Source organism: Oncorhynchus nerka, linkage group LG24 (genome assembly GCF_034236695.1).
Source record: "Oncorhynchus nerka isolate Pitt River linkage group LG24, Oner_Uvic_2.0, whole genome shotgun sequence".
Taxonomy (NCBI): domain Eukaryota; kingdom Metazoa; phylum Chordata; class Actinopteri; order Salmoniformes; family Salmonidae; genus Oncorhynchus; species Oncorhynchus nerka.
Window position 1 is genome coordinate 28,289,751 of NC_088419.1, and position 12,795 is coordinate 28,302,545.

General features: G+C 43.0%; 1 protein-coding gene across 2 annotated transcripts in view; it reads right to left on the reverse strand.

Moving 5' to 3' along the window:
- The window catches only part of LOC115107784 (inositol-trisphosphate 3-kinase B-like), a 60,371-nt gene that overhangs the window by 46,948 nt on the left and 628 nt on the right, over positions 1-12,795 (reverse strand). The window contains exon 2 of one of the 2 annotated variants that reach the window (XM_029631413.2): positions 9,868-11,054. In XM_029631413.2, coding sequence (XP_029487273.2) covers positions 9,868-10,926 — 1,059 coding nt within the window. In that variant the 5' untranslated portion in view covers positions 10,927-11,054. Of the gene's footprint in view, positions 1-9,867; positions 11,058-12,795 lie in introns of both variants that reach the window. The other variant, XM_029631412.2, reaches the window with a different exon arrangement.

Below are 12,795 nucleotides of genomic sequence, written 5' to 3' on the forward strand. Positions count from 1 at the left end.
TGAGAATATGATCTAAACTCATCCGGGCTTTAGTCTTCCCTCAGCACAACAGTAACCATTCAGAGGGCAATCAGACAGACACAGACACAGACAGACAGACAGACAGACAGACAGACAGACAGACAGACAGACAGACAGACAGACAGACAGACAGACAGACAGACAGACAGACAGACAGACAGACAGACAGACAGACAGACAGACAGACAGACAAACAGACAGACAGACTCTTAGAGCGGATGGTCGGAGGGCCGAAACATAGTTCAAAATAATTTGCACACTGCAAATTGACCGCAACAATCCCAATCAGATATAGTATTTTTATTAAACGAATCATTTCAAACCTTGATTACATTAGTAGACGATCACATATGCCACTATATTTATGTGTGGCAATACTTGGGAACAGATATACTCAATTAACAAAACATTGAGCTCATTTCCTGGTGTTTTTACAGTCTTTTATATCCAGGAAAACTTGGGGGGGGACAAATAAAATCACCTGCGGGCCAGGCCACCTTTTGGGGAAATATAGCATGCTAGTTACTGGCAATAGGCCATAAACAACAAGGACATCCTTGAACAGGCTTCTGCTAAAATCATGCCTTGTCATTACAGTCTTTATTATGCTGATACCCTGAGAGAGGCAGACATGTGGAAACTTGTAAATAACACCCCTAGACTGAAAGCATGCACACAATAAACTAGACTAGAGGACTCCATGTCCCATTTCTGTTCCACTCTATGCAGAGTAAATAACTTGCTTTCTATGTAATGAGAATTGTTCAATGTACACCATTTGTGTTTCTTCAATAACAGTGCGAGTTAGACACACAGTAAGCAAGGGCCAGGGGTAGGATTCATCTAGGTAGACTATACCTGTAGTATACTGTGGTAGTAAGAGGAGAGGTTGTTTACAGATATAGAAGTCAAGTAGGATTCATCTAGGTAGACTATACCTGTAGTATACTGTGGTAGTAAGAGGAGAGGTTGTTTACAGATATAGAAGTCAAGTAGGATTCATCTAGGTAGACTATACATGTAGTATACTGTGGTAGTAAGAGGAGAGGTTGTTTACAGATATAGAAGTCAAGTAGGATTCATCTAGGTAGACTATACATGTAGTATACTGTGGTAGTAAGAGGAGAGGTTGTTTACAGATATAGAAGTCAAGTAGGATTCATCTAGGTAGACTATACATGTAGTATACTGTGGTAGTAAGAGGAGAGGTTGTTTACAGATATAGAAGTCAAGTAGGATTCATCTAGGTAGACTATACCTGTAGTATACTGTGGTAGTAAGAGGAGAGGTTGTTTACAGATATAGAAGTCAAGTAGGATTCATCTAGGTAGACTATACCTGTAGTATACTGTGGTCGTAAGAGGAGAGGTTGTTTACAGATATAGAAGTCAAGTAGGATTAATCTAGGTAGACTATACATGTAGTATACTGTGGTAGTAAGAGGAGAGGTTGTTTACAGATATAGAAGTCAAGTAGGATTCATCTAGGTAGACTATACCTGTAGTATACTGTGGTAGTAAGAGGAGAGGTTGTTTACAGATATAGAAGTCAAGTAGGATTAAACTAGGTAGACTATACCTGTAGTATACTGTGGTAGTAAGAGGAGAGGTTGTTTACAGATATAGAAGTCAAGTAGGATTCATCTAGGTAGACTATACCTGTAGTATACTGTGGTAGTAAGAGGAGAGGTTGTTTACAGATATAGAAGTCAAGTAGGATTAAACTAGGTAGACTATACCTGTAGTATACTGTGGTAGTAAGAGGAGAGGTTGTTTACAGATATAGAAGTCAAGTAGGATTCATCTAGGTAGACTATACCTGTAGTATACTGTGGTAGTAAGAGGAGAGGTTGTTTACAGATATAGAAGTCAAGTAGGATTCATCTAGGTAGACTATACCTGTAGTATACTGTGGTAGTAAGAGGAGAGGTTGTTTACAGATATAGAAGTCAAGTAGGGGCTGTGAATCAACGGCTATGAATCCACTTCAAGGATGAGTGCATCAAAGCAGCATCTCTCTACTTATTTGCTGGAGTTCAACTCGGCGTGTCACTGTAGATCATTGTGGCAGGCAGCATCAACTATACAGGGGTTACCTTACCCTTAGGGTATCTAACAGGTTTATCAATTCTAAACACAATGTTTTTGAGTGAGTGGCAGTTTCTTACAAGCCATTGGCCCTTGTTCTCACAAACCGTTCATAACACAACTTGCAAATAAATCAACCTGGACTCAGGGGTAGACCTAACATATGAAACATACATCTGTCTCCCCCCATTTACTATGATATGGTATGTATTCATTTGTGGATGTCCATCATTTCGTATGATATATTACGCATTGCAATTTGTATAACATGTTATGAATTTGGAATACATATGATACACTATATATACAAAAGTATGTGGATACCCCTTCAAATTAGTGGATTCGGCTATTTCAGCCGCAATCTCCATAGACAAACATTGGCAGTAGAATGGCCTTACTGAAGAGCTCAGTGACTTTCAACGTGGCACTGTCATAGGGTGCCACATTCCCAACAAGTCAGTTCGTCAAATATCTGCCCTGCTATAGCTGCCCCGGTCAATTGTAAGTACTGTTAGTGTGAAGTGGAAACATCTAGGAGCAACAACGGCTCAGCCACAAAGTGGTAGGCTACACAAGCTCACAGAATGGGACCGCCGAGTGCTGAAGCGCGTAGCACGTAAAAACCGACTGTTCTCGGTTGCAACACTCACTACCGAGTTCCAAACTGCCTCTAGAAGCAACGTCAGCACAATAACTGTTTGTTGGGAGCTTCATGAAATGGGTTTCTATAGTCGAGCAGTCGCACACTAGCCTAAAACCACTGTTGCGCAATGCCAAGCTTCGGGTGGATTGGTGTAAAGTTCGCTGCCATTGGACTCTGGAGCAGTGAAAACACGTTCTCTGGAGTGATGAATCACGCTTCACCATCTGGCAGTCTGATGGATGAATCTGGGTTTAGCTGATACCAGGAAAACGCTACCTGCCCCAATGCATAGTACCAAGTGTAAAGTTTGGTGGAGGAGGAATAATGGTCATGGGCTGTTTTTCATGGTTCGGGCTAGGCCCCTTAGTTCCAGTGAAGGTTAAATATTAACTCTACAGCATACAATGACATTCTAGATGATTCTGTGCTTCCAATTTTGTGGCAAAGGTTTGGGGAAGGCCCTTTCCATGAGAATGCCCCTGTGCATAAAGCGAGATCCATACAGAAATGGTTTGTCAAGATCGGTGTGGAAGAACTTGACTGGCCTGCACAGAGCCCTGACCTCAACTCCATCGAACACCTTTGGGATAAATTGGAACGCCGACTGTGAGCCAGGCCTCATCGCCCAACACCAGTGCCCGACCTCACTAATGAACTTGTGGCAGAATGGAAGTCCCCGCAACAATGTTCCAACATCTAGAGTGGAGGCTGTTAATGCAGCAAAGAAGGGACCAACTCCATATTAATGCCCATGATTTTGGAATGAGATGTTCGATGAGCAGGTGTCCACATACTTTTGGTCATGTAGTGTATGTTACAAATTTCAATTTGTTTATTTAACGTTAGCTAGGTGGATGATACTTAGCTAGGCTAGGGGTTAGGGGTTAAGGTTAGGGGTTAAGGTTAGGGTTATGAGTTAAGGTTAGAGTTAGGGGAAGGGTTAGCTAACACGCTAGGTAGTTGCAAAGTACAGTAGCTAATTAGCTAAAATGCTAAAGTTGTCCGTGATAAGATTTGAACACGCAACCTTTTTGTTTTTGCCTGAAGTAAGCTTATGTCTCAAGTAACCATACCAAACGTAACATATCAAAGTCATTTGAGTGTCCTGGATGTATGTTTACCATGTTACATCTAGTCTATGAGACCAAGCTGAATAAGTAGAGAACTGGTAAGGCATCTGCACTTCTAAAAGTTGAGTACAACCGCCAACAAGCCTCTTGAGAAATGCAAATGCCTTTTCTACGTCGACAGAATAAGTTAGTAAACACAAACAGATTAGGAGTTTACTGGTACTTTCCCTTCCCGTGGCTATGCAACCAGCAAGGCTAAGCTCTCTGCTGTGCATTAGGGTCTGCCTCATACACACTAAAAGACACTTCCTGCCTCATGCATAAGAAAGCAGGTCCCTCCCTCCCTCCAGCAGTGCGGCTCTCTCTCAATTCAATTCAATTCAAGGGGCTTTATTGGCATGGGAAACATATGTTAACATTGCCAAAGCAAGTGAAATGGGTAAACAAAAATGAAATAAACAATAAAAAGTAAATATTACACTCACTCTCTCTCTAACTCTCTCTTGCTTGATCTCTCTCTCTCTCTCTGTTTGAAGCCGTCTTGACGTCACATGGTCTCCCAGGCAACAGGCTACCACAGGAGTGCTACTTTTTCCATTGCTTCTGAGCCCTCAAGATCCTTCCCCTAAATTAACTTGGGTTTAGAAAGTTTACCTTTTGGATTGAAACCATGACCAAATTGTGTGTGTGTGAAAAGTGCGTGTGTTTGAGAAGTGTGTGCGTGTGTATTTTGTTAACATCACTGCTGAGTGTGAATAGTGAAAACTGCGATAGAAAAAGGGATTGATGGGTAACACTTCATATGTCCCTCTCACTGAGCTCAAAGGATTGCCTATCTGTCAAAAAATATATTTAGTCTATTATAAAAGACTGACTATTCCTCCTGCATTGACCCAACTACGATAAAAGGAATAATGGCGATACAAAATCAAAAACAACAACAACACAAATCATGTCAATCTCTCTCATTAGAACACGTGAGATAAGTTCATTATAAAGTGTTTGTTCAAAGGATATGAGGTCATCTAAACCTTGAGTGTGTTTCACTATCCTGCTAATAACCCAGGCACCACAACACATCACCTCCTGCTAGCCTTAGCACCACAACACCATGTCCAGCCTTGTGGCTGTGATAAGCGCCCTTCATCAAATCAAATCACATGTATTTATATAGCCCTTCGTACATCAGCTGATACCTCAAAGTGCTGTACAGAAACCCAGCCTAAAACCCCCAAACAGCAAGCAATGCAGGTGTTGAAGCACGTTGGCTAGGAAAAACTCCCTAGAAAGGCCAAAACCTAGGAAGAAACCTAGAGAAACCTTCATCCTTCCTGTTGGAGACAGGAGGCTGTCATCAGTCACTGCAGCCTCATTGACTACCCAGCCCTTTACACTGGTGTGACCAGGAAAAACCAAAGCATCAACAACAACAACAACAAACTGCTAACACAACAGATAAAGCCACATGGGGGTTTCCAATGTGAGTCTTCCTTGTGAGTCTGGCCATTTGGATTCTGCCTGGACTTGAACTGAACTTCAATTCATGAAAATCTGTCAGGTACAACAAGAACTGGTCACAGTCCAGGAGAAAAATATCATTTTAATATGTATGTATTCTGGCATGTGAGTAACAGTGTTTTTGGCATCATAATAGAATATTAGCGCAACAGTCAGTCCAACTAATGAGTAATGTTATTGCACCACTGTAGAACTATTTTACAACGCTAGAGAAATGCCTGCCTGCAACATATAGTGCTGACAACAGCTCCTCTGGGCACTTGTTATTGGGTCTGTTACAACAGGCAACCACAAGCCTTCTGCATCTGCACTGCAGAGAACCTTGTTAGACTTCTACTCTGAGTCGCTCGCTGTAGCACGCAGGGCTCTTTCCTCCTCTGGCCGGCACAGGAAAAGGAGACACCACCGTGACATGATTCCACTGTGACATGGTTTCAGTACCCCGACCGAGCGGGTGTCACTATGCCCGGCCGCAGCCAAGAGGACCCACCTAATAAGACGGCATACAGGCCTAGTGGGCCTGGTAGCAAATCAGTTTGTTCCCCAGCAAAACTCCTCTGTTGTGTTCGTTGTCATGCCAAAATCTACTACAGCTCAATAGCACATGACAAAGGACTTGGCTAAAGTATTAGTTCTGCATCCAGGTTATAAAAAGCAACCTGAATACTTGATGCTATAAACAATAGAGCTATAAAGACCATTTAGTAATAATATATGCCATTTAGCAGACTCTTTGATCCAAAGCAACTTACATTCACTTGTGCATACATTTTAAATATGGGTGGTCCCAGGAATTGAACCCACTATCCTTGTGTTACAAGCACCATACTCTACCAACTGAGCCACAGAGGACCACAATGTAAGTAAGTTATAATAAGCCAATATATATTGAACCTTTCAATCATACGCTTCCTTTACTTTTGTTGTTGGGATTGGGAAACCTCATTGGTACAGAGGCAAGTAGACAGCTCCTGTCTTAATAGGAGCTGTTATAATGTCGTAGGTTTGGTGTAGTACGTACTTCAGTAGTTGTCATCATTTTAGTCTAATGTATACTTCTCCGGACCCACGCTGACTACAGAACGGCACTCGAGCCATAGGCCTGAGATGTAGGGAAACTCCCACAGGAGTGACACAACCTGTCCAAATGCACCTCTGTGATTGGAACAGGAAGGGGATAGATGCTAGAACATGTTGAAGTGTTTTGAAGAGCTGAGGTTTTCAGTGTGTGAGCGTAAACAAGGATACCTGCCCAGGGACATTCCATTCTGCGATAATCAACCCTATCAAAAGTAAACCAAACCTTAAGGAATGATCTTGTCTTCTGAGGAACATGCTGCCTTTCCCTATTGGACACTGTTCTTCACTGTCTTCCTGTCTCTCTCTCTCTTTCTCTCTCTCACATGTATACTACAGAGAGAATACCAGTGCATGACAGATGACATCTCTCACTAAGCTTCTGTATCTTTCTCTAATAGCAAAGCATATTCAATCCTGCCAAGAAAGCCCTAAAAGGTGTGTGTTATCAGGATGTTGTAACATGGTAGCCTCTTTTTAAATGATTACAAACATATTCCTGCTGGATTCCTCTTCCAGGGAACTTTCAGTGAACTTTGATCAAATCAAATCAAAATGTATTTGCCATATGCGCCGAATACAACAAGTGTAGACTTTACCCTGAAATGCTTACTTACAAGCCCTTAACTAACAGTGCAGTTCAAGAAAAAGAAAATATTTACCAAGTAGGCTAAAATAAAAAGTAACAGAATAAAAATAACAATAACGAGGCTATATACAGGGGGCACCGGTACCGAGTCAGTGTGCAGGGGTACAGGCTAGTTGAGGTAATCGGTACATGTAGGTGGGGCGAAGTGACTATGCACAGGTAACAAACAAACAGCGAGTAACAGCAGTGTACAAGAGGGGGAGGGTCAATGTAAATTGTCCGGTGGCAATTTTTATGAATTGTTCAGCAGTTTAATGGCTTGGGTGTAGAAGCTGTTGAGTTGGGAAGAGACGTGACGAAGACATTCCAAGGAATGGACAAGGTTCAACTACAACAGTACTGTCCCAAACTAACAATCACATAAACTTTTGAATCTGTCCGAATAAATAAGATACTATACAGTGATGAACTTGATGAGCAAGAAGAGAGAATACAGGTAACTTCTTCTAATTCAGATCAACAAAATAATGTAGCCCTAGTCCTAGAGGGTCTTGATCTTTTTACACAGTTATCCTGTTATTTACACAGTTCTCCTGTTATTTACACAGTTATCCTGTTATTTACACAGTTATTCTGTTATTTACACAGTTATCCTGTTATTTACACAGTTATCCTGTTATTTCACAGTTATCCTGTTATTTGCAGTTATCCTGTTATTTCACAGTTATCCTGTTATTTAGACAGTTCTCCTGTTATTTCAGTTATCCTGTTATTTACACCATTATCCTGTTATTTACACTGTTATCCTGTTATTTACACAGTTATCCTGTTATTTACACCATTATCCTGTTATTTACACAGTTGTCCTGTTATTTACAGTTATCCTGTTATTTACACAGTTATCGTGTTATTTACACCGGTATCCTGTTATTTACACAGTTATCCTGTTATTTACACAGTTATCCTGTTATTTACACAGTTACACCCAGTTAACTTGATCTAATTGTCTAATTGTAAAGTAGCATGAATACATTGTAAAGTAGAATGAATACATTGTAATGTAGCATGAATACATTGTCATGTAGCATGAATACATTGTAAAGTATAATGAATACATTGTAAAGTAGAATGAATACATTGTAAAGTAGTATGAATACACTGTAAAGTAGAATTCAATCTAATAAACCCCTTTATAAAACCAAATATGAGTTAATTTCTCCTGTCTACACTCCAGACACCTTATCCACCTATTTGAGCTCACTGCAAGAGATCAGTTACAGATCAGTGTATCATAAAGTGCAAGAAAATATCTCTCATTATTAAGCAGAGGTCTCCTAGGTGATGGTTCTGCCATCACGTAGCTTGCTACATGCATCTTCCCTTTTTCTGAGACGTACACTTTTCTCAGACATGGGCCAGAAATGATAGAGAGAGGGCTGCCTCGCTGTCATGGATACATCAAAGCAAGACATTCCTCTCCAAAGCAAATCCGTTACAGTGTAAACAGCCTTCACAAAACCAGCACAGTTCCATCCACTTAACTTCAAGGCTATCTTGGCCATCTTGGCCTTGCCGCTCTGCTCTGCATTCACATATTTATTTTGTTTGCTATCGCCAGGCCAGATGGGCACAATGAAGTGTTTTGATTCCGGTGTTTATACCAGATAAGACATCACATGGATCTCCTGGCCACAGGAGGTTGGTGGCACCTTAATGGGGGAGGACAGGCTTGTGGTAATGACTTGGGCGCAATGAGTGGAATGGCATCAAATACATCAATCTAGAGGAGAAAGAAACGCACACCTATTTAGGCAAGGTGCTGGCTAGCGGAGTAGAACACTTGAAAAATGAAAGGAGAGCCGCAAACTCTTGGAGCTCAGATGCAATAATTGAATAACCTAATATCCAACGTTTCGACAGACAAGCTGTCTCCATCAGGGCATGGTTTCCATGTGGTTGATGCCATTTCATTCGCTCCGTTCCAGACATTATCATGAGCCGTCCTCCCCTCAGCAGCCTCATGTGCACCTGGAGCACATCCCGTATGTCATGTAGGACCCATTATCCTGCTACTTTAGTCTGCCACTGAAGGCCTGTGTCTGTGTGCTCCAGCTGCATGACGGTAACCAGTGACGCATCTCCGACGTAGAGTCAGAGTCAGACGTAGACAGGCCAAGGAGGTTTCTATAAGATGGCAAATTATCACCGACGATTTCTGAGGTATATTGCAATTAATGTCTCAGTTCCTCCATCAGTACACACTCACCACTACAAACATTTATTGGTAATAACACTTACGGGAAGCAAATTGCGGTGCATTGTCTTGAATCATTGCCGATCGAGCAGGTGGAAATCATGGCCAAGCAAACTCTCTCAGTAATGTATACACAGCCCCCTCATTTATAAACAGTGCTTTAAGCCTCCCCTTTGAAGGTCGTTCAACAGCGCTCAGAGTCAAAGTGTCTGAGGCTGACGACGGGGACACAGAAGTACCTTTGTTTGTGAGAATGTCAACCGGTCCTCAGGGAGGATACCGACCGGTTTGTTGCAAGAGCGCCGTATGACAAAGAGCTTGGTGAAGAGAGGCCCTCTAACGAACTTAAAAGTTCATTTAGAGATGGGAGAGTCGGCCCTAAATGCGTGCTCTTAAATGTGGCGAAACAGAATTGTCCAATTACTCCAAAGCTTTCTTAAACATTTGTATTATCAACTTCAGTCCCTATTCCATTGAACAATAAACCAAATGTAAGCCAAAACTCATTCAATGTGAAAGAGAGGTTGAATTGATGACAAAGTAAACAAAGTAAAGTGACAAAGTAAATAATATTTGACTTTGTTCCTTAATGAAAGTGTGTTACTCACAGCTCTCTGCTGGGTGTTGAGGAAGGCAAGTGACAGTCCCTCGGCTCTATCCGGGTCGCTGGAGATGTCATCCTCTGATTCCTCCCAGGAGGAGGAGAAGCCTGTGGAGGAAGCTGAGGAGGAGGACAGTTTCCTCAAGCCTTGGGATGACCCGGGGCTCTGCTGGGGCTCACTGCCCGGATCACAGCCTTCTCCCTGGGCCTCCATCCCGTGGTCGGTGACTATGACGGCTGGGATGGTGGTCCCCACTTCTGGGCAGCTCCCCTCCCTGCTGGCCCAGGGTGCTTGTGGCTGGGTTTCCGTTGGCTCTGCTCCTGCCTTTGTCAGGCAGGTCTGGGCCCACTCCACAGGGTGCTCGCTGTTGCTGCCTGCCAAGAAGCTGCCAACCCCCAGTGAACTTGGGGAATAACTGCCTGCTGAACTGTCAGCTTGGGCCCAAGTTCCTGCTGATTTGTTCACAAGCAGACTGCCCTGTTCCGTATTTGGGTCAGTCGTGTTATTTTCCACTCTGCCGTTCCCTGTTACTCCCTCCTCCAAGCAGAGACACCCTTTCCCATTCTGGAGCTCCTTGGAAATGCTTGGAGGGCAGTCTCTCTGTGGGGGGTTAGGGGGAGGCACCTCGGCGGGCTGGCTGGGCTTGGAGAATGGGACTGTTCTGCACGGGGCCCTCAAGATGTGGGCCTCAAACAGACCCACCTTTTTGTTGACCTCCACATTCAGGAGCTCCTGGTGGATCTGCAGGAGCTGCACCGTGCGCTTCACCTCCCAGTTGGGGGCCTCATCATCTCCATTGTTGCTGAGCCGGCGGACGCAGTTGCCCACGATCTCCCCCAAGGTTTCAGGGTGGCGGCAGGGGGAGCGGGCCCTGGGGCTGCTGGGGCCTGGAGAGGAGGGGGAGACGAAGGAGCCCCCAGGGGAGCCAGGAATCAGGCTACCAGGGCTGTAGTAGGTGGAGCGGTTTGGCCCATGCAGCACAGGCCTCCCAGTCCGAGGGCTGCTCGCACTCGTGAGATTGTTGCCATTCATCATAATCAGACTGCTCAGGGCATAAGCAGCCATAGTATCAGGCTGGCACTGTCAGTATGGGCTCCCATCTAGCCCTAGTCCTGGTTGCTGCTCTGGTGTCTACCCCCCACCATAGCATTTGGCGGGGTATGTGAGAGGAGAGGTGGAATTCCCTGCTGAATCTTCTATGGAGGAGAGTTGTTGGAGAGGAAAAACAAAACACAGACAGTAAAAGCATCAATAAAGGCTGTGATTTTATGACTTGCATTTGAATAAGAATAACATTTATTTCCCCCACTGGTGCGTGTGGACTTTCACTTTGATCTACAAATATTATCCAGCAAATCCCTCACAAAGGTAGCATTCCTTCCCAAAGCAAGGCGGATAACTTGCCTATTTACAAGACACAAATCAATGTTCCAAGAAATAACCATGCGTTTGCTTTTTCTCTAGCTAAGAAAATACCCAGAGTTTAACTTTTTCTACTTCAAATCTACTGTAGATAATGAGACACAAGAATAGATTTACTTGTTGCCATTAGTATTAGAGAGAGAAAGCAACAAACCATATCAGTATTCACTGTAATGTATTCACTGTAATGTATTCACTGTAATGTATTCACTGTACATTTGTTATGTGTGTGGACCCAAGAAAGAGTCATGGGGATCCCTAATGAATAGAAATACCCTGGATCAGAAGCCAGAATAACATCAACCCTGGTGAATGTATGTCACACAAACAAAACATTGACTTAACATTTCAAAATGAGTCCCTATTAACTTTACCACACAGAGTTGGGTTTGGGATTTTCCCGTGAATGATGTAGGTTCTAGATTCGTTTGAGTTGCTTTGAAAATGACACACTTCTCCATACAGTAGCTTTTTACACTGACATACCTTGTAGAAAATACTACTGTTCACCTCAAACTGAAATGTCGGTTAACGTGGCATAATTCCTCAATAACAGCAGCAGTGTGGCTCCCCACACAATCTCCCCCAGAGTCCCCACCATCAGCCCACAGCATGGTGATGGTCTGGAGGCAGAGAAGGGGGGGCCTAGCCAGGCAGGAGATGTCAGCCAACATTAAAGTGGACCAAGTAAGAAGAGAAACAGGCATTCACAGGGACACCATTGTGCCTGTGGCCAGGTGCCTGGGCAGGTCAGTTTCTGTCTACCTAGCACCTCTTTTTCCCAGTCAGACCCACACTGCTCAGAGGCAAAGTGACACTTCCAGTATCTATGGAGGGAGTAGCGCCTGTGATGGTTCCCATGAACTCTCCATGCTCGTCAGCACTGACTAACTGAACTCCCTGGCTGTCTTTCTATGACCTTGCATTTCCATCGAAATTAGGGGAAAAAGAGGAAAGGAATAAAACATGGGGATGTGCCAATCAATGATAAGATAAATCGGGTCCATACAACACATTTACTGTGGCGACTGAATTTCATAGGGATATTATCAAACTAATATTCGATGATTTACAAGTTACGTTTGTTGTGATTATATATTTTTCAACTTTGACAATACTTGGTTCACATGGCATAAAGCAAACGCTCTCCAGTACAATAAGCACGTGGTGATCTAACGTTACTCTAGCTGCCATGTGGGTTTTACTGCAAGCTCAATTTGACAATGTTGTTATAACGCATACTGGGATTCAATCATTACCATTATGACATTCTTTAGCGAATCGACTTGAGCTACTCTTAATCTAATAGCTAAAAGAAACCAATAGCAAACGTGCAGAAGTTTATAAGCCTTATGCCAATTAGTAACTATCATTAGTAATATTTTCTCTGACCTTGTTTGAAATAATAACAACACTAATACAAATATGTATTATTATTGTTATCATCATCATCATTATCCCCAGCATCGTCATCATCACCATCATCATCATCATCTGGGCTATATCTTTACA